General features: G+C 39.8%; 4 protein-coding genes and 1 long non-coding RNA gene across 8 annotated transcripts; 1 reads left to right on the top strand and 4 right to left on the bottom strand.

Moving 5' to 3' along the window:
- Nucleotides 1-561: 561 nt before the first annotated feature.
- Nucleotides 562-2,156, bottom strand: LOC103708337 (transcription factor TRY-like). 2 transcript variants are annotated; one of them, XM_039132161.1, is made up of 3 exons: nucleotides 2,048-2,156; nucleotides 1,869-1,962; nucleotides 562-838 (listed from the first exon to the last, which is right to left on the bottom strand). In XM_039132161.1, the coding sequence occupies exons 1-3, from the start codon at nucleotides 2,100-2,102 to the stop codon at nucleotides 748-750; spliced, it is 240 nt and encodes a 79-aa protein (XP_038988089.1). In that variant the 5' UTR covers nucleotides 2,103-2,156; the 3' UTR covers nucleotides 562-747. The 2 variants fall into 2 exon arrangements, with proteins under 2 accessions (XP_038988089.1, XP_026660922.2); XM_026805121.2 differs by having other exon boundaries at nucleotides 1,869-1,956.
- Nucleotides 2,157-5,660: 3,504 nt separating this feature from the next.
- Nucleotides 5,661-8,430, top strand: LOC103708338 (probable WRKY transcription factor 53). The gene is made up of 3 exons (XM_008793216.4): nucleotides 5,661-6,932; nucleotides 7,049-7,177; nucleotides 7,506-8,430. The coding sequence occupies exons 1-3, from the start codon at nucleotides 6,628-6,630 to the stop codon at nucleotides 8,158-8,160; spliced, it is 1,089 nt and encodes a 362-aa protein (XP_008791438.1). The 5' UTR covers nucleotides 5,661-6,627; the 3' UTR covers nucleotides 8,161-8,430.
- Nucleotides 8,431-13,657: 5,227 nt separating this feature from the next.
- Nucleotides 13,658-16,366, bottom strand: LOC103708339. Of its 2 annotated transcripts, XR_604285.4 has the most exons (4): nucleotides 15,929-16,366; nucleotides 14,911-14,928; nucleotides 14,500-14,814; nucleotides 13,658-13,859 (listed from the first exon to the last, which is right to left on the bottom strand). XR_604285.4 is itself a non-coding variant. In XM_008793217.4 (3 exons), exons 1-3 carry the CDS (start codon nucleotides 16,302-16,304, stop codon nucleotides 14,630-14,632), a joined length of 579 nt encoding a protein of 192 aa, XP_008791439.2. In that variant the 5' UTR covers nucleotides 16,305-16,366; the 3' UTR covers nucleotides 14,393-14,629. The 2 variants fall into 2 exon arrangements, 1 of the variants encoding a protein (XP_008791439.2); XM_008793217.4 differs by lacking the exon at nucleotides 13,658-13,859 and having other exon boundaries at nucleotides 14,393-14,814.
- A 598-nt stretch (nucleotides 16,367-16,964) lies between these two features.
- On the bottom strand, nucleotides 16,965-19,510 carry LOC103708341. Its single transcript, XR_604286.3, has 2 exons — nucleotides 19,295-19,510; nucleotides 16,965-17,377 (listed from the first exon to the last, which is right to left on the bottom strand). It is a non-coding gene; the product is annotated as an uncharacterized LOC103708341 (long non-coding RNA).
- A 1,594-nt stretch (nucleotides 19,511-21,104) lies between these two features.
- Nucleotides 21,105-25,463, bottom strand: LOC103708342 (protein trichome birefringence-like 26). 2 transcript variants are annotated; one of them, XM_026805123.2, is made up of 5 exons: nucleotides 24,417-25,074; nucleotides 24,241-24,306; nucleotides 23,516-23,608; nucleotides 22,887-23,164; nucleotides 21,105-22,228 (listed from the first exon to the last, which is right to left on the bottom strand). In XM_026805123.2, the coding sequence occupies exons 3-5, from the start codon at nucleotides 23,589-23,591 to the stop codon at nucleotides 21,449-21,451; spliced, it is 1,134 nt and encodes a 377-aa protein (XP_026660924.2). In that variant the 5' UTR covers nucleotides 23,592-23,608; nucleotides 24,241-24,306; nucleotides 24,417-25,074; the 3' UTR covers nucleotides 21,105-21,448. The 2 variants fall into 2 exon arrangements, with proteins under 2 accessions (XP_026660924.2, XP_008791441.2); XM_008793219.4 differs by lacking the exons at nucleotides 24,241-24,306; nucleotides 24,417-25,074 and adding an exon at nucleotides 25,160-25,463 and having other exon boundaries at nucleotides 23,516-23,602.
- Between the last annotated feature and the right edge of the window lie 1,295 nt (nucleotides 25,464-26,758).

The raw sequence follows: 26,758 nt of genomic DNA, 5'->3' as shown, positions 1-26,758 counted from the left end.
GTCTTCTCTATAGGCGATCCGTCGGTGGTCTGGCACCCCCCAAATTCGTCGATGGTCTGGCGCCCCCCAAAATTTCTTTCAATATTATGCCTAGAATTTCTCAGCCCTTCCAAGATCTTATCCAACATTTCCTTGCCGTGTTTGAGCTAGCTTATATACCCTGCGGGTGGATGAGGTCAGGATTTCTACCTGAAGGCGTACTTTTGGATCATACAGCAGCTAAAGCTGGACACAACTTGATTCTCGTTGGTCAGCCTGCTTGCCATGGTGAATTGAACTTGGGGACCTAGACAAAGCTTGTCATTGAAGCAAATAGCAGAGCCCCCTCATTTGGTGCACGTCAGGCAACTGGCTTAGGATAAATTAGCCTCAACATGGTGCATTTTATGAATACAAGCAGCTTTCCTTCTAAATGGGAGAAAACATATGGTAGGGAAAAAGAAGTTTGGGAGGGATGGAGGAAAGAGTACGTCCGTGGCAAATATCGTGGGCCATGAAGTGGGTCCTCAATGCAATGAACTAGTTGATCTTCTCACGCAGACACTTCTAAAATATTAAAAATGCAGATGATGCAACAGAGGACAGCCGGTCCATGACCATACCAGGAACCATAAAGTGGGTCCTGAGCACAACCATTGAAGGACACGCCAGAGAAATAACACATACAGATGATAGATATTGCAATGCCGCCGGCACCATCCATTTCTAATGGAAATTCTGCTCTCGGCCTGCTCTCCTCAGCCTCTTCTAAGCAAACCGCTCCCCATGCCCCATTATCAAAAATCTCTCTATTTCTTCCGGTTTCCTGCCTGGTATCCGACCTGCTATGAGCGTCCACCTGTAAATTCCCATATCATATTCATGACTTTTGTTTGGGAAAACAAGGTGTTTTTCCGCAGAAAAAAAAACATCTGGTAAAGCTAAAACTATTACAGGCTCTGAAGATATCTTCTATAACTGCTACGGCTATGGATTGATGACTGCATACAAATCAGTTGCTGAAAGTTGTGCAATTTGGTTTTCTTTTCCATGCATTTGGATAAATTACTCTTCCTTATTCTCTCCGATGAAGTATATCCATTTTTGTTAGCATGAAAGGGGTTTCTGTAGGAGATCATGTTTGCTATCATGTGCCAATTCAATATGTTGTGCGACTGTCTTGTTCCAATGCAATTCATGGACAGTGTAAGACCCATCTTCAGACAGGTGAAGGTGAATCCCATATATTAGATGTTTCCGTGCCATTTCCTAGTTGTTGATGAATTATCCAATCAAAAGCAATAATATTTAGATCTAATATGGCTTGGCTTCTTAGAAGAGAATAAAATATAGCCCATCCAAATGCATCGCATTTCTTAACAAACAAAAAATCATCATAACATATTTAAAACCAGTCACAAAATGTTCATTCAGTCGTTGGTCCATGTGAATGCCTAAAAGGGTCAATATGCGAAGCGAATCATGTATGGTTATCCTTTGTTTTTCTTTTCTTGTTCTTTTCTTTGTTTTTTGTTTTGTTTTTTTTTTTTTGAGGTGGAACGGAGGAAACGAAAAGCACCTCCCCCAAAATATATCTACTCGTGGAAAATTTTCCAAATTGGATGTTCTGAATCTGCTTTTTGTTTCAGATTACTGGACCTTAGAACATTCTATTCATAATCGCTTTTCTTGCAGAGACGGGATAAGAGAGATCTGATCAGTCTGCCTTCACTTAGATCAAACATCTATATATTTACAGGCATTTATCAAAACACCATCTCATCATTCATATGTCATGCTATTCTAGAATCCAGAACTCATTACCCATGCGCGCCAAGAACAGAAGATGGAGAAGATATGGTGTTACATATAAATATATATACATATACCTGTCACCTACGAGCCTATACATTCTGTAAACGAGGTCTTCTTCTTGTTCTGAGAGGTTGACGGACTCCCACTCGGTGCTTGTCACCTCTGCCACTGATGAATGATACAAAAGGCGATAGCAGTCATGAAGCCGTAAGCAGAGAAATCAGTTGGAGAGCAGAGAGAAACAGCCTTATACCTTGAGAGTCACCATCTGAAGTCCTGGGCAGTTTTCCGCACCTGCAGTTGTCCATAGCTCCAGAGCGAATGGAAAATGGAATCAGAAGACTTAAAAAGCGGAGGAAGCAGGCAAGCTAGTCCATAGGATGATAGGATGCTTCCGCTCCATCTTTGTCAGCGAGAAAGGATGCGTACGTGCATATGTTTGAGTTGTATCTTTGGCGCATCACACATCGGTTAATCACTGTTGGATTATGTGAGGTTATGTTCGGGCATATATTTAGTTCCACATCAGTTATTAGCTGAAGAGATCTTCTATATTTATATAGGACCAAGAAATTTCAAAATAACCTTTCAACTAGTCATTTTGGATGAGCTTTCAGATTGTTACAAATGGTATCGAGCGGACCTGGCCTATAATTTACATGGATTAGGGGAATGGATTCATTGGGTCTAACTACGAGCCGATCCTCGACGGAGACAAATAACATTTTTTTTAATCCTTAAGAGTAAGATTACATTTGCTGTCAAGAAAAAGTTGTACTATATTGCAAGGAAAAATAATGGTCCAGGAGCTGATTGAATGAACTGCCGCTCCAGTACTACATCGTGGTCCTAAGTATTAAATTATTCTAGCCCGATGATGGGCATATCAACCTTCAACTCACAAATCTACAATCATCCGACCCACCCAGTACAACCAAATTGACCCAAGCCCGACCCGCACACGGAGGAGGAGGAGGAGGAGAAGGAGAAAAGTGAAATATTTTTAAATTTTTTGATAAGATTAGATGAATTAGATAATATAAATAGAGATATATTCATAAAAATAAGAAAAAATAAAATATTTAAAAATTAAGATGGTAGACATGGCAAAAAATTTCTTGACGGAGGCAAATATTATTTTCAGAAAAAGTTGTACAATATTGCAAGGAAAAGTAGTGGTCCGGGAGCTGATTGAATGAAATGCCGCTCCAGTACTACATCGTGGTCCTGAGTATAAAATTATTCCAGCCCAATGACGGGCTTATCAACCTTCAACTCAGAAATCCACAACCGTCTGGCCCAACACAACCAAATTAACCCAAACCCGACCGTACACAGAGGGAGAGAGAAAGAGGAGAAGGCGGAGAAAGATGAGATATTTTTAAATTTTTTGTTAAGATTAGATGCATTAAATAATATAAATAGAGATATATTCATAAAAATAAGAAAAAAAATAAAAGATTTAAAAATTAAGACTGTAGACATGGCAAAAAATTCCAAAAACCAGTCCGAGCATACTTGGCTACATAGCTTACCATTGGGAGTTGAATCCTCTTTTATGCAAAAGATACACCCACTCCAATCTCACTCTTTTGTGTACCATTTAATGCCCAGTGAAATGTATGCACGGTGGCTTCTTCATTCTCCAAAACAAAGAAGAAGTAATGGTTTGCTGAAAAAATAAATAATGTTGACAGCTAAACAGGTTCCGATGTAGACTATCGGCACCAGGAATCCAGGATCGTCCCTTCCACCTCCTCTTCGGCGCGTGCACCAAATAAAAAGAGGCAGTTAAACAGAGACCTTGGAATCGTCGTTGGAAGCTATTCCTCGCTTTCCACTGTTTTCTTTTGGTGGCTCAGTCAATTACTCCATCTCCATTAATTATTGACGATGCCTTGAAAGGTGAAAGGATTTGTACGCGCATCCGCGTGGGAATTGCTCGTGTGTATGTACGAGATTGCCCATTCACAGCGTGGACAATGGTACTGGTAGGATTGCACGAAGGGGATGGTGATCTTCAGGTCTTGAACCAGAAGTTTAAAATGAGAAAAAAGAAAGAAAAGAAAAAAAGGGTACGTGCCACCGGCCATACTCGGCACGCTGCACACGTTCAGAGTAGTAACAATTACGTGGTGGCCGCATGGCAGTTTCTTTGGCGTGGATCATGCAAGGGATAAAGCCGCAAAGGAACGCAGTAAATTAAGTTTGAGGTTCGTCTCCCAATCATGTCTCTTTCATGGGCAGGTAACGTTTCTTCTTTACTGATGTGTCGGATGTCGGATTGGCAGTTCACATGAGCCTCGCAAGCCACCCTAGGAGGTGGGCTTGTGCCCTTGAACTCAATGTTTCATGCGTCACCATTCAAACATGAACGGTGTCGAGCCATAGGGGGACCAGACCAGAGTTAATCATGGGCCAGACTTGGGGCCAGAAAAGATCAAATTTTAAGTAAGTCCGACTCGAAGTTCAATTAAAAATGATTAAAATTTAGGTCCGAGATTCGGCTCGTAATCAGCTCTACTCCACATATAAGCTCAAATTGCCATATTGGTTGAGCTATTGATGCTTAGTCTACATCAAGAAGAAACTTAGGCAAGTCAAAATTCCGGCGGACTTCTTCAACTTTTATTTTTCTCATGTTTTAATAGAAGTGGACTACTTTTAAACTAGAGCAAGTGTGATGTCCATTATTACTGTGAGGATCCATGCAGGCTTGTGTTTAATCCCACATTGGTTATTCGTTGGACAGATCTTAGATACTTATACAAGATCAAGGAACCCAAATAATATCTTCCAGCTAGCCATTTTGGGTAAGATCCTGAGTTGTTACAAATGGTATCAAAGCGGACCTGGCCCATAACCTATGTGGACTAGAGAACATTGCAGCACGGATCTATTGGGGCTGACCACGGGCTAATCGTGGTGTTTGTTATTAGATTTAAATAAATTTGAACCTTTAGCCTGACGAGGACGTCAGGGTTTGAACGGGAAGAGTATGTGAAGATCCGTGCAGGCATGTGTTTAGTCCCACATTGGTTATTCGTTGGGTAAATCTTGGGTACTTATACAGGATCAAGGAACCCAAATAATACTTTCCGGCTGGCCATGTTGGGTAAGGTCCTGGGTTGTTACAATTACCGACATACTTAGAGTTTCTAGACAAAGTTATTAGCGTATTATATAGTTTCAATACCCTCAAACACAATTCTAAGGTTTCCTAGAAAGAAGCAAACTAAATTTTGATACTAAATGAGTGAAAATCATGCACTTTAATATGAAACCATGCCACCATGTGCTTGGAATATTCGTTTGGCAATGGACCACATACCTAAGTAATTGGAGAAAAAAAAAGCACCATATTAACAAAGGATACGGGTTGCATCTTTCACACGGAAGGATGATTGACCATCGGATCACGTTCTGAACAAATCTCGAAGCACTCCAAACTCCTTCAAATAAAGATCTCGAAGCAGCCAATGGTAGATTTGCGCGAAGGAAGGGGAACGTTGCTTTCGCGCAGAAGATACAACTCCCGTCCTATCAACAAAACTGCAAACTGAATGCGACAAGTTTTTTTCTTCCTAGAAGATTCAAAGTGGCTGGTAGCAAAGAGCCAATCATAAGAAAGGCGAATTAGATTATGCTCAAAGTCCTTTGTCTTGTTGATTAACATGCGGTGTATACATAGTTTTGAACAACTACCATGAGCTGCGTGGTCAAATAGAAAATTCTCATTTCTCAAAGAAACCGCGTTCCTTTACGTTCCCGTCCTACGGTCTCGTGCCTCACGTGGTGGTGGTGCTCCCTCTCTCCCAAGCGTAAGCGGAGGGACATACCATGAAGTTACTCTGTTTTCCTCACTCTCTCTCTCTCTCTCTCTCTCTCTTTTCTCACTGCTACGCGTAGGTTTGGAGATTCTTGGTCAGTTCGAAGCATCTTCCGCTCTGACCTCCCCATTATCGCCGACCGTCTATGTCTGGAAGAAAAGGAAAGCTCTTTCAAAGGAAAGAAACGGTCAGCATTAAGCTAATTCTCCATTCTCTTTCTGAATTCCCATTGCGCGTCTGACCGAAGACCGGTCTTTGGGAGACGAAGGACACAAAATAAAACAGAGGAGCCCCCCTTTCCAAGCCCAGCGTACGCCTGGATTTTACAAACGAGCCAAAACGTTAAATCCGAACGCGTTACCGCCCGCTCCCTTTTCAGCGTTTATAAGTTTAGGCCCTTCGTTTATTCGCCTTCCCTCACTCATCCAGCGACCTCCCCTTCCTCTTCTCTTGCCCTCTAACTGAAGCTAGAAGGATAGAAACAGGGCAAGGTTTGAGGTCCCACGTCGAGTTCTCTTCTTAAGAGAGCTCGATTGAAACTTCTACTCCTAGCTAGTGGATCCAAACAACACTAGTTGTTCCTGCTTTCCCTGTAACCACTTCCAAAATTGGCTCCTTTTGGTCTTGAGCACCATTCCTCTCTTTTCATACTTCCTGGTTCTTATTTTTTCTTGCTTTATCTTTACTTGTTCCACTTGTTTCATCCAAATTTAGCTTCGGAACCGCTCCTTTTTAGTGTACTTGTTCAACTTTCTACTGTACATCTCCCAATTCATCTGGCTTCTAGACTACCTCTTCTCTTCTTCTGTATAATTTTATATGGTTTCCGATACTAAGACCATGCTTGACTAATATTCTCCTTAAGACTAACTACAAGAGAAAGACATTATTTCGTGGCAATTCTTCTTACTATAATTCATTCCACGACCTCTCCAATTCCATCCTCCCGCCCATTTGCTCAGCTTTCTTTGCCGGCTACCTTGTTGTACTCCCAAAGGCCATAATGGAGCATAGAACAGGTGGCGACCGAAGCCTGCTAATCTCCGAGCTAATTCAAGTTCAGGAGCTAGTGAGGCAACTCGAAGCGCATCTCGATCAGCCTAGCCCGATCGAATTCTGCAAATCTTTAGCACGAAAAATACTGCCTTCTGTTGAGAAGTCCATTTCTCTGGCCAGAATGAGTGATTCGGAGGGCCAGAAGCAGCTTGCTGGCACTGAATCCCCACGCTCCGCCACCGAGAGCCCGCGCAGCGAGAATTCCAATCAAGCCTTCAAGGATAGCGACCGCAAGGAGATGTCCAAGAAGAGGTACAGAGACACCCTACTCCCCTGTTTTTTTATTAAGATATCTTGAGATTAATACTTGATATCAGAGCTATCAGCCAGTCTCTTTAACATGGCTTCCCCAATCCGTGCAACTGCAGGAAGACGCTGCCAAAGCGGACGAGCCAGGTCGCGGTGTCCCCAGGGGCAGGAGTCGAGGGGCCTTTAGATGATGGCTATAGCTGGAGGAAGTATGGACAGAAAGAAATACTTGGAGCCAAATATCCAAGGTCAGTAGATAGAGTACCATATGGTTACGTTCCACCTCTTAGGTCCCCACTTTACCCTTTTTCATAAAATGGCCTGCGGCTTCACTTTTTGTGGAGTGTCGGAATGCCTCACTCATCGACATGTACCTGTAAATATATACGTGCATGCATGCGTGCGTGTGTATATATATATATATATATAAGTATTTATAACATTCTTTTTTCAGCTAAAAATTAATCTCATTGGGGCTTCATCAAAACTAGGAATACCATCATTGGGTACATAATAGCTAGTCTTATTAAGCATCATTTCCTTCCCTCTAACCAGGCATTGTTGCACATCTTGCAGAGGCTACTATCGATGCACGCATCGCAACACTCAGGGCTGCACAGCAACAAAACAAGTGCAACGATCCGACGAGAACCCCTTGGTCTTTGATGTCACCTACCATGGGGCTCACACATGCCTCCAAAGGTTCCCGTCCGTCCCAAATTCAGTGTCCCCGTATCAAGAGCTGAAACAGAGCAAGCCTAATTTCCAGGAGCATGCTCAGCAGCAGCAGCAGCAGCAGCAGCAGGACCACAACCTGCTTCTAACCTTCCAAAGAGATCTCAAAGTTAAAACCCAAGGCTCAGACTCAGATACTCATGAGTACCAGAGCTCTCTATCCTTCTCCTTCCCCTCCACACCTGTCAGTGGCATAAAGGCTGAGAACCATGTCTTTTCCTCGGCTTCGACACTGGATAATGGTTTCATGGGCAGCTTCTCTCCTTCATTCCTCTCGCCAACAACATCGGAGTCCAACTACTTCTCAGTGTCCCCTGGCTGCATGAGTAATTATGGAGGGGGCCTCAATCTTCAGAAGACCGAGTCCAACCTCACAGAAATAATACCTGCTGCAACCTCGGCTACCAATTCTCCTTTGATGGACATGGATTTCTTGCTTGAACCGCTGGAGTTCGACCCAAAATTTCAACTTGATGCTTCCAGCTTCTACTCATAAGGCTCGGAGTCAGAATCCAATAGATAGGAGGCTATTAGATCAGTGCTTAGCCTAAAATCCTGGCCAGCAAAGAAGAAAGTGGCACAAGTAGCTAGCTCCGATTGTATTAAGGTCATCTCCATTAAAGGCCAAGTGATTTTGTTTTCTGGCTAACGTAGGTAAAACTAGAAGAGAGCTATTATGTTCTGTTTCTCTTTTTGGATTGTCTAGTTGTAATCGTTATTATTCTAATAGCTTAATTACTTAAAAAAAAATCTTAAACTTTGCACCTTTCTCAATCTTAGCACATCGTTTTATTTATTTATTTCAATTCGGAATGTATACTTTATAAATTGTTGCAATGTTGGCCAGTCGTCAATTTGACGGTAACGTACAAATACAGAAATGATGTGTAAACGTTTTAATAATGACATGTCAACCATCTTAAGCACAGAAGGGAGGTGGCAGGGGGGGAGAGAGAGAGAGACACCAAAATAGAGAGATGGAGAGAGAGAGAGAGAGGAGAAGGGGTGATGGTTGAGATTAGAAACTTGTTCTTGGATGCTCTTTATTTCTACTTGCTTAAAAGGGTGAAGGGCAAAATTAGAGTTTATAATTAGGAAATTGCAAGTTGGAGAGCCTTGGAAGCTTCGATATAATAGTGGGGTCAACTACCTCAACAACAGAGCAGTAATTTCCTTCTCTCTCAATGATCCATTATCAAACTTCTCTCTCGATGGTTCCTCATCGAACTTCTCTCTCGGTGGTCACTCATCAAACTGTTTGAAGAAAAGTCCAAGAGTTTTTGCTCCAAAAGACAAAGGTGAGCTTCTTATTATATTTTGTTGACTATTTGTTTGTTTAATTAATTATAGTTTTGTACTAAATTAGCATAACAATCGGTATTGCATACTATTATATGCATCACACAGCATGTGTTAGTTATGCCATTTGGAATAGTTGAGTAGTTGAAATTAAATAATTAAAGTGATGCAAGGTTACATAATGATTAAATTAATGAATTTTATATTGTATTCCTTACTAACAGTGTTAATAGTGTGATATTATCATATAGAATGGAGACCGGTAGGTTCAATATACAGATGCAGCATGGGGGTGCTTTCCAAAGGCATCCAAAACTGGCATAACTAGGAGGCAAGGTTGATATGTAGGACAATTGTGATCCAAATTTCATTTCATACTTTGAGTTGGTAGACGTGGTTAAGGAGTTAGGGTATCAAAAGGTGTCAAGAATATGGTACAGAGTTCTAAAAATGAATGTAAGTGAGGGTGTTAAAGAAATTTGGAGTGCTAGTACAGTGATGGAAATGGTACCCATTACACTTCAATGTGGGGAGCATGGCGATGTATGTAGAAGTTGTGGTTGTCCAGGTTTTGAAGGGTAAAACTGTAGTTGAAAATAAGGAGTCTGATAATGAGGCTGTGGTTACCAATACTTTGGGTGAAACTGATGCAAATAGTTAGGTTGCAGCTCGTGTTAGTGATAGGCTTGCTAATGAAAATGATGATCCTGGCTACATACCAATGGAGGCAAATGAAACTGAAGAGATTTTGAGTGATGATGAGCTCATGATGGATGATGAAGAATATCTGAAAGCTAGAAATAAAAAGAAAGATGTGAGGCAAAAGGGCACTACCAGAGTTCATGAACTTGGCAGTGGAGTAGGTGCACTTGGAAGTGGAGCTGATAATGTTGGACCAGATGCTGTTAGACCAAATGTTGTGGGAGCTGAAGGTAGTGAATATGCCCATTCTGTACAAATGAATAAAGAGGGGTAAAGAGAGTTCGATGGTTACCATAGTGAATATAAAGCCTTAGATGCTGAAGTTCTAACTCCAGATAGTAACAAGGATGAGTAGTTTGAGTCTAGAAGAGGGAGGAAGGTAAGGTACACTTATTGCAACTCAAAGTGTGACAATAGGGATGCAAAGTTTGAACTGGTGATGAAGTTTGAGGGCTCTAAGCAATTTAAGGATGCTGTTACGAGATATGCTATAGTGAATGGATACAATATTAAATGGAAAAGAAGTGCGAGAAAAAGATGGAGGCCAAATGTGGAGACAAGTGTCTTGGAAAATATATACAAGCTGGATGCAGATGGAAAAGATATTTGTTGTAAAAATATTTGAAAACGAACACACATGTCATAGGAGTTTGAGGAGTAGACAAGCTAATTTAGAATGGCTTGCCGAGGAATACATTAATAAGTTTAGGGTTAACCCTAATTGGAGTGTGAAAGAGATGAAAGAAGGTAAAAGAAAAATATGCTTTGACTGTAACTAGGATCCAATGCTAGAGAGCCAAGTGATCCAGTGCTAGAGAGACAAGTGGAGGGCATTGACAATGCTTACAGGGTACTCTAGAGGAATGTTACAGCAAGTTGTGGCCCTATATTGCAGACTTGAGAAGGACAAATAAGAATAATATGTTTAAGGTTGAAGTTGATAGGCCTTTTACTAGGATAAAGCTATATTTTCCTAGATTTTATGTGGGTTTTGATGCTCTAAAGAGAGGTTGGTTAACAGGGTGCAAGCCAATCATGGGATTGGATGGTTGTTTCTTAGGGCTCGTTTGGTTTGCGGAAAGTATTTTCCCTCCTAGGAATATGATTTCTGGGAATCAGATTCCTAGGAAGAGGATACCTAGGAAAGTACTTTTGGCATGTTTGGTTAACCATGGGAAAGTGACAAATTTCCAAAGTGCTTATGTTTGGTTGACCATCCACTTTTCTAGGAAAGTTATGTATAATTCCTATTATGCCCTTAATAAAAATTAGGTCTTTAATGCCTCTTTAATGCTTCTTTAATGCTGAAGGGTCTTTTTGGAAAAAAATAAAAAAAGAATGATTCCCACCTCATGGGAAAGTAACTTTCCCATGAAGGGCTCGTTTGGTTCGCGGGAAAAGAAGGGGGGAAAGTGTGGTCAACGGGAAAGTAATGAGATGCCTCTTGTTTGGTTGGAGTTTTCAAAGGAGAGAGAAGGAAAAGTTGTATTCCCATGGAAATGTGATTCCCACATTTCATGGGAAAGTCTTTCCCATGAGAAACATGGGAAAGTTACTTTCCCATGAGGCGGGAATCACTTCATTTTTACTTTTTTTCCAAAAAGTCCCTTCAGTATTAAAGAAGCATTAAAGAGGCATTAAAAACCTAATTTTTATTAAGGGCATAATAGGAATTATATATAACTTTCCTAGGAAAGTGAATGGCCAACCAAACATAAGCACCTTGGAAATTTGTCACTTTCCCATGGTCAACCAAACATGCCAAAAATACTTTTCTAGGCATCCTCTTCCTAGGAATTTGTTTCCCAGGAATCATATTCCTAGGAAGGAAAATGCTTCCCGCGAACCAAACGAGCCCGAAATGTGGGAATCATATTCCCATGGGAATACAACTTTCCCATCTCTTTCCTTTGAAAACTCCAACCAAACAATAGGCATTTCATTACTTTCCCGTTGACCACACTTTCCCCCCTCTTTTTCCTGCGAACCAAACGAGCCCTTAAAGACATTCTTAGAGGGCCAACCTCTTTATGCTGCAGGAAGAGATGGGAATAACCAAATGTTCCCCAGAACCTAGACAAATGTAGAGGGCAAGAGTGAGAATACTTGGACTTGATTTCTAGAATTACTACTTGATGATGGATATGGCTAGACAATAATCAGTGAGAAATAGAAGGTACTTCTATTAGTATCTCAACAACTTGTTTTATATCTTATTGGTTTATTTTCTTTATATTATGTTAATATCTTAACCTATAATGCTTGTTTGTCATAGGGCCTTCTTGATGCAGATAGAAACTTAATTCCACATGCAGAGCACAGGAATTGTGCTAGGCACATATATGCCAACCGGAGGAAATACAATCCTAGCCATGATTTAATGATGCCATTAGAGACATGCAAGACTTGTCAAATAAGATTGTTGATGATTTTATGAGCCAGGGTCCACACCACTCCTGCAAGGCATTTATCAGTACCTTTTCAGAGTCTAATATCATTGACAATAACCTAGCAGAGACTTTTAATTTTAAGCAAGGCATAAACATATCATACATATGCTAGAAGAACTAAGAGCTGCATTGATGGTGAGGATATCTAAGAAGAAACAAATGATGGTAAACTCGGATGACAACATATGCCCAAGAATAAGAAAGACGTTGGACATTGCTAAAGTGGGATCCAGGGTCAACACTTTAAGGCCTAATGGAGAGTTACAAATTTGAAGTTAGAGTTTTAGATGATAGATACACTGTAGACCTTAGACCTTAGTTAGAAGTCTTGTTCTTGTAGACAGTGGGACCTAATTGGCATACCTTGCATCCATGCAATCTCATGTAAATTGGATGAAGCAAGATCCAGATATGTATGTTGATGATTACTGCAAGAGAAGGCATACTTGATGGCTTATCAGTACGCCTTACAGCCATTTAATGGCCAAAGGATGTGTCCTCGAGGGAACAATGAACCAATCTTGCCCCTTCCCATCAAGAAGATGCCTGCAGGGCCTAAGAAGATTAGAAGGAATGACAAGGATGAAGAACCCAAGAACAAAAAGAAGCTACCTAGGATTGGATTGCAGATGCAATGCAAGATCTATGGCCAATACGGCCATAACAAAAGAACATGGAAACTCAAAGACCAATCTGAAAGAGCTAGACCTGAGAAGCTCCTAGTATGTATAAAGCCCAAATGTAATATGCCTTATAGTCCTACATGAGTCACAATGATTGTAAAATCTTTTTGCTACTTGTAGGTTAGGGAAAGAGGAAGACCACGAAAGGATTAAGGTGCAAAATAAGGCAACCTTTAATAACAGACAGAGGATAACATTGCTTCATATATGATTTTTCGTAAATGTTAGCTCTTTTTAATTACAATTCTATACACTACATTGCTAAAGATACAAAGAGTCTTCATCACAGATCATGCAAGATTATGGTGTCTATCTCTCTCCTGAGACTGGACTAAATTATGTTAGGATAACATCATTTGCCACTTCTAATTATTGTGTACTAACTCTATATGTAATGCTAACTCTGAGGAATGAATAATTGGTGACTTGAAGATGCCCCGAAGTAGCACAATTCCTAAAAGCAAATAATCTAGATTTTAGTTGTGCTCGCAAAATTATCAAACTTATCCTTTTTATTAATTAACCTATTAATATTGTATTGGTGAATATATTAACCTATTAACATATTAGGTTTGATAAAACTGGTTGTAATTAAAGGGGTGCGCACGTGCGCACCCATAAAATTACAGATTGTTCAAGCCCCATAAAATGATAAAGAGGAGAAGCTGTGGGGCAGAAGGCAAAAATGCATATAGTTCTAGTTTTCTCAGCATGAGCAGATCCTAAGTCCTTCATTTAGAGTCGGATGTAATTCTTCTGTACATTTTCTTGTTCTGCATGACAATATGCTACATGCATTAAATATATACACGATGCAGTTCAACAATTGTTAGGTGATAAATTATGATCAGTAATATACCTTACTAAAAGTAGAAATGTCATGAGAGAATCCACAAATTGGATGCAGCCTTTATTGCTGAACCAACTTCAACGATTTCATAAATCAGGAACAGGGAAAGCACCATTGTCAGGCTGAGCTGCTCGAGTCAGTAGTTTTTACAATGAAATGAGTCCATTGGGAATAACCCTTGAATGCCCTGCACTATTCCACTGCACCATATCTGCTAATGTAAAATTCTAGTCAGACACAAAATTGGTGTTAAATGGCGGTTGCATTTTCATGCTCTGAATCTTTAATAAGATAACTGAAACCATCGCCAGAAAGCTTTCTTACATTTATATAGAATTGAGACTGCAAATTACATGGAACCATTCATTCAAATCGAAAGCAAATATTTTGTTGAAATATGGCCAAAAGATCTCTTCCGAAGTCCCCACGTAGGTACTCCGTACATGCTCATTTTATTGGGGGCCGTTGCTGCTTTTTCTTTACATGGAGCTTTATAGTAAATGCAATAAAAAACTAAATAATTCAGTATCCATACAATCCACTAATTAACTTGTTAAACAGAGTCTTCTACCAACGCACTCTCAGTAAAGTTTGGAACCATAGTATGTTAAAAAGAGAGAACAATATCTCTTGGTCTCAAACCTACCTACAGATGGTAATATATCCATACAAAAGGACCCCTTACAAGCCTTATTAACAATAAGACTTCCCTCGCCAACATGTTTACTTTTGTCGAATCACATATTTGGAAAATCATGCATAAGCTTCCTGATCTCATATTAAAAAGAAGTTAAACCATCATGAATGTGTTGCAGCATTCTTGTTACAAAGGTGAGAAGCACCGAACTTACATGGTAGTTTGGTTGCTTGGTTTACAGAAACCAGACATAGACTGGCATGCCAAATAATTGATCCCAACCAATGAACAAAGTGACGTTGCATAGTTGAGAATGGCTGCTTAACATAGACAGCATATATTAGCTAGACAGAACTTTTTTCTTTGACTTCTGAAACAGCTTGATTTGTGCTCTTTTTTGCACCCTTTGCATTCCTCAACGCTTCTCTCAGTCCCAACACAATAAACAAGTTAGTGAGAGTAAGCAACGACTCCGCACTACCATGCAGCCAATCAACATTGGACAAGGAGGTTCCATAGTACACTTTCGCTGTCCAACAATTAGTTAATTTCATGTTACAACAAAGTAACCCTAAATAAAATGCTTCTTGTTACACAAAAATCAGTAGATTGGGAAAGTGGTTACCATATATGCCAGCAGGGACTGCATGAAGAATGTTGGATCATATAACATGAAAAGAAACAAAAGAAGTTAATAGATGCAAAAGTAACAGGAGCATAGTATAAGCATGCTAAAATCAGCCGATAATGTGGATGCACAAGATATATAAACATTTGCATGAGGGATTTAATCCAAGATACTGACTGCAGTTCGGTCTCTCACAGGTGCGATGCAAGCTATAAGATTTGTTTTCCATTCAAAAAGTGTTTCGCAGGTTTGTCAGCTTGGATGGATCATTTTCAGGTACTTTGTCTTTACAAAGTTCTGTAGCATCAAAAACATGGATTCACATCATGCGGTAAATGGTTCACAGCTGCAAGTCCTGTTGCCTACCAAGATGCATCCTTAATAGTAAGAGTGCCTGCTAAGGTTTTAGCAACGGTTTAAAATTCAAGCCAAAACCAGTCGGCAATCGAAATGGTGCAGCCTAAACCAGATGGAATCAGATTAAAGAAATAACAAGGAGAAAAGGATAGCTACAGCCCAGCTACGAGGCCCCAAAAATTCGGCAGAACCAGGTGCGGAGAAGCACCAAGAACTCTCCACATCCACCTAAGGCGATTGCTGATCATATAAATTCCTACATCCTATGAACCATCAAAATAGCACAAGGAAGCATTTGTGTGTATTCGCGTGGTTCGGATGCAGGTCTAAATTTGGGGATAGGACGATTGAGGGGAGGAAAGTGTGAAGTACTCCTCTATCAAACACAATAGCAGCAACTTAGTTGCAGAAATCGATGAAGAAGAACCACCGACCATTTCCTTGAAAAATAGGATTTTGCGAACTGAATTCAGCATAATTTCAATGTAGAATGAAACCCAACGCCGTTTTCACATTTTCTTCTCCTCCATATGTCATCAATTCACGAGCATTTTCCATAACAACGTGACAGGTCATGTCAAGAGATCGAACAAAGAAAGAAGCCACGGTTTAATCGAATAAATGCAAAAACCAAAGAGGGGGAGCGGAAGAGACATACTTGTGGCTCCGACAAAAGCGAGCAAGAAATAGAACCCAAATAGGGTGAGCCGGGGCACGGTCTTGGATCTGGTGATGTAGTACAAGAACCCCAGGTAGGGAAAGAGGGAGGCAGCGAAGAGCTGGGAGGCCACGCTCTGGGAATCGATGTTCGGTGCCCAGGGATCCACCGGCAAGAGACCGCACACCACTCTTGCAGTGCCTGACGAGGTTTTCGCCCTGTTGGAGGAGCTCCTACTCTTGCTGCCGTTTAAACCTCTGCGTCTTGTGGATCCTCGAGAATTCAACAGAGCTGGGAATCCCATGAAACCATTGCAAGCGGATGGGCGAAGAAGGGGTTTGCATAGGTAGAGCATGTGGACGCAGTTGGTGGTCATTTTGGCTTTCGGGGCCTGGAATCAGGCGCAGCCCACTCCCCTTCTATCCACAGGTGAACCGTGAACGATATCTTCCTCCAGAATTATGTCTTGGCCCCTGCCGTCACACGCGAGCATGAGCTGTTTGGACGCAGCTACCTGCGGTAGCGGACAGGATGACGTAAGATAACAGATAAAACATATACATGCATGCATGCCTACATACATACACACGCATGCATACATATACATCTAACACGAGGAATCAACTAAGGAAAAATTGGACTAGATTGACAGATATGGTGATGGTCATCCTCTCATCCGTAAGATTCGGAGACTGGCATAGAAATCGAGCGATTTCCGGGCTTTACATGTTTTTCAGGAGGCAAACAGTGCGGCAGACTGGGTTGCCTCTTTTGTTGCCCGGCACTCCAGGAAGGTCATATGGACATTTGTAGGAGATATTCCTTCTATCCTGTACTCTTTACTTTCTTTTGATATGGCTGGATGTACTCAAGTTAGAGCTATATGGAATGCCGTTTTCACACATAGAAAGAAAAGAGAGAGAAAAAAAAAAAAAAAGAAAGAAAGAAAGAAGATGACGACGATGACTGCTAATTGGACTTGTGGTCATTCATATAATGAACAGTGCACAGATAACACAGCCAGGCATCCGGAAACTTCAAGAACTGACGGGTGCACGACATTTCATTTCTCACATAGCAACATTTTGTAAACTCAAGAAATGGATTTTTAGTTTCTTTTTTTCTTTTTTGAAAAAAGAAGTGTCCAAAATTTGAATAAACCGTGCCTTCCTCTGCTAAGCTGCATAAGGTAATGTACAGAGATCCTTCCCTAAGCATAAGGTTTAGATACAAGTGATACATATGCCCATACAATTGTAATCATTAAGCAAGGTAAGTTCATCGAGGCAACCGGCAGCCTGATTGGTCTCTTCTTATTGCTGCATCCCATTGCATTCAAGGGCTGCCTGTTCACGCCATACACCATTTTAGTTCGACTGCCATAATCATGCCATCAGCTCCTGTTGATATTAGTGTCATGCCACTCATATCCGACCCCAAGTGCCATACCTATAATGGAAACCGAGAGAGATTTTAAGTCGGCATTAAGTGCTAGGCGCATCAGCATCATGCTTTTAATAGAACATAAGACAATGTCCAAAGATGTGAAGAAAGATTCAAATCTAATGAACTATGAAAGGTAAAAGAACAACAATTAGGGAAGGTAAAAGATAGGCAAATTTAGTAGAGATTGATAGTTTTAGTAACTTTACAAGAAAAAGAACGAGTCATTTTCACGTAGAAAATAATGAGGATAAAGCAAGGTAGGGATCTTAGCGTATATTAAATGTTTGCAGAATAAGCTATTTATGAAAGAAATTAGTGCTAAAAGATGGAGATGGTTGTCCCATGAGTAGCATGCTAAGAGCATGGAGCTTCGAGGAAATACATAAGTAAGTTGCAGACATGGAGACTACCAATCATAACGTAATAAAGGTAAAGGCTGCTTTGGCAGGGATGTAGAGAACAAGCAGCTTAAAGAGTTCAACTACACAAATAATGAAAAAGCTGACCTTCTTGGCAGATAAAAATGATTGTTAGGGAATGCCAGTTGAAATTGTATGAAGGTACCATTGAGGTGATTTTTCATACAGCCAATGAAGAAGAGTGGGGAGGAAGAACCTATGATATGATTTAAGAGCACCAAGAAAATGTATTTAGCAAGTGATGAGGAGAATCAGGGATATTGGATCTGCATATTATCCATGTAAAAGGACATGAGAAAGCAATAACTAGCATACCGGTCATCAAGCTCCCAGCAGCAATAGGCTTAGCGAGTCAACTTCAGACAACTACACTCACAGATGCACAAACTATAGACGTCTAAAGGGAAGGCCCTCTAGTGCATTTTATGTATAGGTGACATAATCAGCAGAAACAAAAAGAGTGAACAGTAGACTGATGGAAGTTTTTAAAATAAAGATCAAAATATTAGTCAAATCATCATCGTGTGCAGCTTTAACGGGTTCCAGAAGGAATTCAACATTCACAAATAATGTAAGACCATTCTAAAAGTAAACATTTACGTACCTACTTTAAGTCAAGACTATTGATTCCATGGGTGGGGTTTTAGTAAGTTTCATGGCGTGGCCTGCGCAACCACCAACCCTTTGCAAAACCATTAAAGGCTTGAGACTATTGGATCCAAAAGAAGAGTACTCTCAAAATTAAGAGTAGCTCATTTAGGTCTACATGAGTGCGTGGAAGAGGGTGACAAACTATTGGTCAATGAGAATGTGCATTAAATGATTCACCAATAGATAGCATACCCCCATTTCTGCATCTTGGTTAAGACTTAGTGGCCTGATGTGTTGAATGAGATAAGAACAAGATTGATACAAATTTGATATGGTTTTCTTGAAGCAAATTCCACATAATAAACGCCGCAAAAGAAACCCCAAAAGAAAGAAAAAGAAGAATTCAAAACTGATTTGATTAGGTTTTCCTGAAGTTTTCCGTAACTAGAACAAGACAGATCCCAATAATCAGCCAAAAAAGAAACAGTAAATCAACAGTAAAAAAAAAAAAAAAGCAACACCATGGTTTAGCTCTTCCCAAAGCAAATACCACAAATATCAAAACATGATAGACCATAATAACCAGCAGAAAAGAAATCCAAAAGACAAAAACAAAATAAAGAATTCCACATTGATTTGATTACGTCTTCTTGACACCATAATCGGCCCCAATAAACCATAAAACAAGTCAAAATAAAGAACGAATTAGGTTTTCTTGAATCGAATTCCACAAATATCAGAACAGCAAAGGTCATCCTAATCAGCAGAAAGGGAAAAGACAAGAACAAGACAAAGAATGAAAGATTAATTTAATTAGGTTTTCTCGAAGCGAATTCTACAAAGATTGCAACAAAGGATAATGTGGTGGTTCGGAAACGCTAGGCTTTAAGGAGGACAAGATGGTACGGACCTTCCATTTGCATGAACAAGAAGAGGAGGAATCGAGAGAGTCGTGGATGGAGATGGACCCGTCGACGTAGCCGACCGCAAGCCTCTGGCCCTTCTCCACCTTCGCCACCTCCTTCTCCATCGTCGGTCCCTGGTTTGCCGACTTCCGAAGAGAGCCGCGCCTCACGCCCTTTCACCGCTTCTTGGAACCTATAAGTTCCGGTCCAACGTAACGGGTTTTTTTTTTGTGTGCATATAACCCTTTTTAATTATAAACTAGTTATATCGAAAAATCCGATCTTTCCATCGGCTATGATGAATTATAGTAGGTAAAGAATAAATACTGATGCTTATTGAAGGGGGGAAAGGCAGCAAGTCTTGGTTATTTCTCTTGGGTATCTTACCCCCGGTTATCTTGAGGTAAACTTCGATAGAGGCATAGCGGAGGCATGGCGCCTCTGGAGGCATGGGCTTTGTGATCAGAGACCATGGGGGCAGATTTATTGCGGCTGGAGGGCGGAGCACACCAGGTATGACGGCCGTGGGAATGGTGCTACGGGCAGCTTGGAAGGGCCTTTTGCATGCGAGACGGATGCTGGAGGACAACAATCTATTCCTCGAGGGTGATTCGTCCACGGTGATTGACTTGATTCATGGTGGGGATATGTATGAGGATGGCCACCCTCTGATACGGGACACACGCAGACTGGTGCGGAAGCTGACTTCCTGTTAGATAGCTCATATATACCGGGAGACAAACAGTGCAGCAGACTGGGTCGCCTCTTATGTTGCTCGGCACACTAGGAAGATCCTCTGGACTAGTCTAGATAGCATTCCACACTCTTTGTATTGTTTCTTTTTTTCTGACATGGAAAGGTGTACTCACGTTAGAGATATATGAAATAAATACCGTTTTAACCAAAAAAAAAAAGGAAAAAAAAAAGAAAAAAAAAAGAAAAAGTAGCAAATCTTGTATGATGTTAATGCTGCTTAACTTTATCAACTTCATCCTCTAAATGCAGGCAAATATAAACTGAGTTTCCCCTGTGAGCCCATCTATGGTTCATTCAATTAAAAAAAAAGCTACCCACCATGCGGGGCTCCTAGCATTCCAGGGTATAGAGAAGATCAATCTCTATCCTTAGGTGTCGAGGTTGTTTTCTTGTTCCAAATTTATGGTCTTTAAATCATAATATACCATCGCACTAAGGTTCACCCTCTGCCTGTGATACATTCATTCAAATGACACTTTGAGAATAATTTTTAAGTATGATGCCGAGCTCATGATAACTTGAATGCTTTCAAAGATGAGTTTATGATTTCTTGGATTGCACACTGCATTAATCAAATGGTTGGTAAATATAATTATTAAAATATTGTGTGGTTGTAGATGAAAGGAGAGGTCACCTGCAGGCCCTCCATTATGTTTTCTAGATGGAACCAACTAGTTCAATACCGGAAGATTTGCCAGTGGATAAATTGATGAATTATATATATATATATATATATAATCAGCCGTAAAGCAAATGACATTTGCAAGGGAAGAAAAGGTGGCATTTGTAAGCCTCTTCTCAGTTGCATAGTTTTAAAATCGGCAAGCTTCAATTGAACTAGGCCAGTGCAAGTTCAGAAAACCAGTTGGAGTGGGGTGATATAGCTTGCGGCATCATTGTAGCCATCTTCGGGTTGAAGCTTAGTGAACAGACTTGATACCCTATGATACATCCATCACATAATGGCAGACAGCAGAAATAAATTTCTGGTAATAAAAGTGATCCACAGGCCAGGATCCAACAATCAATATGATCACTCCAAATAATGAACAGAAAAGATTCTAACAAGAGATAAATATACAATACCACCAACTATTATATTCACATCACAAGCTATTTCCAAAAAACATATTAGCAATCTTTATCAATATAATAAAACCATACTACCTAGGATGAACAGAATTGGTTCTGAAAACAGGAGGGGGAGAGAGAGAGAGAGCGAGAGTTTTTGTTTTTTTTAATAAGAAACCATGTCCCAAGATATGACATTTGCAAGCATGAAAAATATAATGATGAATCACTGATAATTTGTACCAAGAAGAGCATGAGCTCTCTCCTCCAGTCCAGTAACTTCTTGGTTCATTCATTTTGCTCGGATGCAGAGGATGCATGGTTTTCTTCTCTCAGGATGAATACCTCTGGTGCCCCTCATTCAGCACAATCTCCATTAGTAAATCATTCCATGTGTCCATTGGCCCAGGCAAGCACCAGTGAAGGCAGTCATTCTGGGGTCTCTTGCTGATATCAGGGTAAAGCTTCCTGTAAGGGCCTGGATGTCCGTCAGGCCTCAGCAGCGAAAGATGGTAAATGTCAAGGAGTTTCAGGTGCGTCCCATGCTCCAATCCAATTGCTGCTGCCTTCTCAAACTCCGCTATTTCCAGGCCTCGCATAACTTGGTCTGCTGGATCACGACTAAACTCACCTTCTTTGTAAGGTTCTGTCCTGTTGCAAATCCCACCATCGTACCACTCCCCATACTCGAAGTGGTCCACTGTCCAAGTCCTAAAAACGACGAGCGGCTTGTGATCAGATGTGGTAATGAAGCGGAAAGCCAGTTCCAGGGCTTTTTGGTAAGAATAGTCCATCCCAAGTTCTCTTAAGTTCTTCCCAGGACAGTAGTGGCAGCCGATGATGGTGCTGTTCTCCCAGAAAATACTTGTTTTGAGAAACCATTGTCCACCAGACAACACGATGTAGTCATACTTATTATACTGGCTTGTCCACGTATTATCAAGGGCATCAAGATGAAGCTGAATATCATAATTTGAGTGGCCCAAATCTTTTATCTCAGCTTTGAGCAGAAAAGGAGACCAGATTAATGCAAGAGTGAGGTTGTGGGAGGAGAAGTACCACGTTTTGGATTGATATGTTTCATCGTGATAGATCTCAACAGCTTCTTCCACCTGAGGATCAGGATACATGTCAACCACGGGCCTGGTGTAGGAAAACTATGAGCGTATACTATTTTTTTTTAAAAAAAAAGGGGAAATTCACAAGCTGCAGCTTGAATTATGAAACTGATTTTTTAATTTTTCAAGCTCTTTAACAAGCAAAGCCGGTTAACCATGTTTCCAGATTTTACAGCCAGTAAACTAATTTGGCATCCGAAAACCTTCCTCTATGAGATTCGGTGGATGAATGTGATAGGCAAGTGAAGAGATGAGGAATATGAAATATTTAGTTGTTGAAGATTCTGAGGAAGAAATGTCTCTTCATCCAAAGAGAAGACAGACCAAAACAGCCAACAAGAGGTAGTAGGGTCCCATTAGGCAAATTGAACCAATTTGATCATCTAAATTAAAGTTTTATCATGTCAAGAATTTTTTTTTTTTTTTTGCAGCTCTTTTATTAGTCTGGTCTAGGATAATATAATCAATCTCGCACTCCCATAGTGAAGGGACTATGCCTGCAAATGACATGCAGATATATCCATTTGACCAGCCTCTTAACTTTATTAAGAGGACTAGGGTAAACGTTTATCACCACAAATTCTTTTTGTAAAAATATATTACAGAAAAACCTATGAATATCAATTTATTTAACAAAATTCATGAAATGCACCTGAGAAAGAAGGCAAAGCAACGACTCCATCTGGTTGCGGAAAATTGAATCACCAATTAATGCCCAAGATTTGTTTCGCATGGCTTTCAAGAATTTCTCTGCATCAAAGGGAGATACGCCACAACCATAAGGTTTCCATTTCCAATAAAGATATCTTGTATCAGGCCGCCCATTTGTCAAACAATCTTGATATGAATCTATGAAACTGCAGCTTGAATTGGTGTAAGGCGGTCCTGAAGAATTTGGAATCCACTCCCCAGAGAATAGGTCACATTGTTCTGCAGTACCATTCATGCAGGTTTCAAGTAATTATCAAACCAATACTTATTAAAAGATCTATAAAGAGAAAGGAGAAAGCAAAAGAAAGATAAGTTTGATGAGACAGCAACCATGGATTTGTAGTCAGCTCACTTTTAATAAACCAAAGCAAATCCGCTCTAGACTTACTCTGAGCTGCTTGATGATAGACCAGAATAAATATTATCACATTCCAGGATTGAACACGTATAAATATTATACATGAATGTATACATGTAGGCTTATCCTACTCTTAGAATACCTTTTACATAGTATAAATTTCTTGTTAATTATTTCAGAAGTCAAAACATAAAACGTTCAAAATTGTATACCTTTTAGAGAATCTTCTTTACTAAGATGCAATGCCATTTCTGGAAGTCGAGCATATGGGGCATCTGTCTTCTCCATTGAAGGGGAATCTGAAACTGACAAAGAGATCCAGGTTAATGAGAAAAGAAGAAAAAGGTTATACAGAGTACAGACCAAATTAAATATTGAAATAACAATGGCCATTCTATTTGAGTGTTTTTTAAGGGAAAAATAATCTAAATAAACAAAGCAATTATATTTATCACAATCGCATTTCATTCAAATGGGGAATACGGGTGAATTTCTCAGACACCCTTTACTTTAAAAAAAAAAAAAAAATTCTCAAACACACTGAACATGCTCAACCGTGAACAACTACGCAGCTGTGTTCGTGGAATACTTGAAGATGTCAGTAGGAAAGTCATATCACCAAATGAAAGAAAAACCATAATGAAGTTCATAATTTTCTGTTTATATACCAAAAGAATTTCTCATTTTTCCTATATTCAAGCAGTGCCTAGAAACACTGCAACTTGGGTCCAAAGAGGCTTAATACTGGATGAGTTAGTTTTACATATACTTACCATTAAAAGCTTGAATATGAACTTTTTTATGGAAGAAAGAAAGACAGAAGCCAGATAAGCCACAGTTCAGGGCAATAAGACAAAGGCTAGTATTGAGCTTCTTTTTAAAAAAGCAGTATTTTTCCCCTTTCTGTTGATAACAATGGTGGGAGAGAACCACTCACTGTTGCGTAAAATTGATGAAAGGCGTACCCGTTCGAGCAATTAAGACGACACCTCCCAAGATGCTCCTAGCAGAAGAGAGGTGCAACCACTGGGTTATAGCTCTTTTGGCCCATAAAATCTCATTTTATAATCAAATTCCAAATCAATTTATATGAAGTATCTTTTACAAGCTTACTATAATATTTGTGCAGATTACTCATCACCTCTTCGATATTTGATTTTTCCCCTTTAATTACTTAGGAAGTAAGCCATTCACCATCACCAGCCTCATGTAATCACATCACCAAAAGCATTAGCAGGAAAGGCGTAACTTAGAAACCCACAAATTTTAGGAATTGCTTTTTCTGTAAAATAATCCCCTCAAGAGCTCCTCCCTCCCAGCATTTACATGTTTCCAAGATCCCTCTTTCTCAAAAACGCATACACAAAATATGCAATATAATCACTTATTTGTTAACTGCATTTCGAAAAGCCCAAAATCGAACAAAAATCCCTGCCATAAAAGCAAAATCCAACACACAGTACTGATATTTCAAGAATTGCAAGCCCTTCCCCAAAATTCCTACATTAAAAAAAGCTCCCGAATTTTTTCATTCTTCCTCCCTCCTTCAAGAAAACCATAATAGCCCACCAATTCTTTTACAAGGAGGATGAGAATAATCCCCGCCCTTTTTGCTTCTTAACTTGAGCTTTCAACCAACAATTCCTTCTGGGAATCATTCAGAGGCTTCATCAAGCTTTCTTTTTCTTGTTATTTTTCTAATAGGGAGGATTCTTTTTTGGTCATTAAACCAAAATTAGCTTCTTTTACAACCAAAAACAAAAAACAAAACTTATTTCAATTCAAATCGCTCCCACTGCACGTTATAAGCAAAACCAAACTCAAGAAGCAAGATTTCGCCACAAAAATCTTCTTACCTCTCCGCAAGTTCCCACCTTTAGCTGCTGGCATCTCCGAGGCAGAGGAGCCGGAGAAGACGAAGAAGACGTTGGAATCCGAGAAGAGGAGGCGGTAGGAGAAGGCCAGGAGGAGGGCGGAGCCAAAGAGCTTGATGAGAAAGTGGCCAACCCTCTTCCGAGGGGAAAGGCTTGGCTCCCCGTCCGACTCCATCCCCTTTGCCACTGCTATAGCTCTTTTCTCAGAGCACAGTGGAAGGAAGACGTAATGGAGGAGGAGGAGGAAGAGAAGGAAAGTGTCCCAAGCGTGGTGGTGGGTAGCGGCCAATCTTTTGTGGCTCAAAAGGTTTTGTTTTTTCTTGTTTCTTTTTTTTGTCTTTGTTCCCCTTGCACGCAACCTTAGTGCATATTCGCGGCATCGGATTCGCATCCAACGGCAGAGGCCCTGCAGAATCGCTGAAGTTCTTTTTTTTTCTTTTTTTTATTTTTTTTATTTTTTTTATTTTTTTAAATTTTTTTGCTAAATGAATAATATATACCATTTTAACACAGACGCAGAAAAAAAAAAATCTAAAAATAGCAAGTCACATGGCACTCCTGACAACTCCCTCTTCTCCAATTCATAAATTTTTTTCAGAGTGGTCCGCTGACTATGAGGCCCCACTTTTTTATCTTTTTATTAACGAAAGGAAGGCTAAAATTTTATCGCGACTTGCTCCAAAAATTGACTATATTGTAAAAAAAAAAAAAAAAAAAAAAAATTGCAGAAAAATCCTTCTCAAAATTTAAATTTACATAAATACTCTCTCCAAATTTATATTTATTTATATACCCTCATAAAATATTTTTTTTATACATATGCTTCTAATGAAATGGTTCTTCTGACAACATTAATAAAAAATATATTTATTTTAATTAAAAATAAAATAAAATTTTGAAATTACTTTTTTGACCTCTACCGTGATCGCTTCGTAAATATTTTTTTGCCCATCTACCCATTAAAGGTATTTTAGTCATTTTATTTGAAAATTGTTAATTTTTTAATGGCGTTAGATGGCATGAGTATATATGCAAAAATAAAGATAAAAAAGGGTAAAATAGCAAAATAAGTATTTTACGAGAGTATACATATAAATATCAATTTGGAAAGGATATTCATGTAAAATTCGATATTTAGAAAAATATTTATGCAAAAAAAAAATTAAAAAAAAGGTTAGGGAGTTAGCACCGGATATTCCTTGCATAGTATAAATCTTAGGGAGTTAACACATCTAACATCCGTTCATAAAGTGTCCATTTATGAGGAGGACCATTTGCTTATTCTCAAAGACACCTCAAATTCTCTAGGCTGCTGACTAAACTTTAGGGCCTCTGGACTTCATGGCGCAATAGAAAAATTAAATCTTTTTTTTAATAAAAACGGCAATTCATATAGCTCTAATATGAGTACAGCTTGTCAAGTCAGAAGAAAGTAAAAAGTACAATGGGGACAGCAGCTCTACTGTGGACGCCCATAAGAATTCTCCGAAATGCCGTGTAACATAGGAGGCGACCCAGTATGCTTCCCTGTTCGCCTTGTGAAAAACATGTGCTACCTGGTGCTCACCTAGCTCCACAATC

This window comes from Phoenix dactylifera, chromosome 11 (genome assembly GCF_009389715.1).
Source record: "Phoenix dactylifera cultivar Barhee BC4 chromosome 11, palm_55x_up_171113_PBpolish2nd_filt_p, whole genome shotgun sequence".
Classification (NCBI taxonomy): domain Eukaryota; kingdom Viridiplantae; phylum Streptophyta; class Magnoliopsida; order Arecales; family Arecaceae; genus Phoenix; species Phoenix dactylifera.
Note: the sequence above shows the minus strand (reverse complement) of the source record. Positions and strands in the feature narration are given on the sequence as shown.

Excerpts from the sequence above, each read along its gene's own strand:
- LOC103708337 (XM_039132161.1), bottom strand. The coding sequence starts at position 2,102 with ATGGACAACTGCAGGTGCGGAAAACTGCCCAGGACTTCAGATGGTGAC. Across the intron at positions 1,963-2,047 it reads TTCAGATGGTGACTCTCAAG|TGGCAGAGGTGACAAGCACC; the intron begins GTATAAGGCTGT and ends ATCATTCATCAG. Across the intron at positions 839-1,868 it reads TATAGGCTCGTAGGTGACAG|GTGGACGCTCATAGCAGGTC; the intron begins GTATATGTATAT and ends GGGAATTTACAG.
- LOC103708338 (XM_008793216.4), top strand. The coding sequence starts at position 6,628 with ATGGAGCATAGAACAGGTGGCGACCGAAGCCTGCTAATCTCCGAGCTA. Across the intron at positions 6,933-7,048 it reads AAGGAGATGTCCAAGAAGAG|GAAGACGCTGCCAAAGCGGA; the intron begins GTACAGAGACAC and ends GTGCAACTGCAG. Across the intron at positions 7,178-7,505 it reads CTTGGAGCCAAATATCCAAG|AGGCTACTATCGATGCACGC; the intron begins GTCAGTAGATAG and ends CACATCTTGCAG.
- LOC103708342 (XM_008793219.4), bottom strand. The coding sequence starts at position 25,352 with ATGGAGTCGGACGGGGAGCCAAGCCTTTCCCCTCGGAAGAGGGTTGGC. Across the intron at positions 23,603-25,159 it reads AGGTGGGAACTTGCGGAGAG|ATTCCCCTTCAATGGAGAAG; the intron begins GTAAGAAGATTT and ends TGTCAGTTTCAG. Across the intron at positions 23,165-23,515 it reads TAAAGAAGATTCTCTAAAAG|AACAATGTGACCTATTCTCT; the intron begins GTATACAATTTT and ends ATGGTACTGCAG.
- LOC103708339 (XM_008793217.4), bottom strand. The coding sequence starts at position 16,304 with ATGACCACCAACTGCGTCCACATGCTCTACCTATGCAAACCCCTTCTT.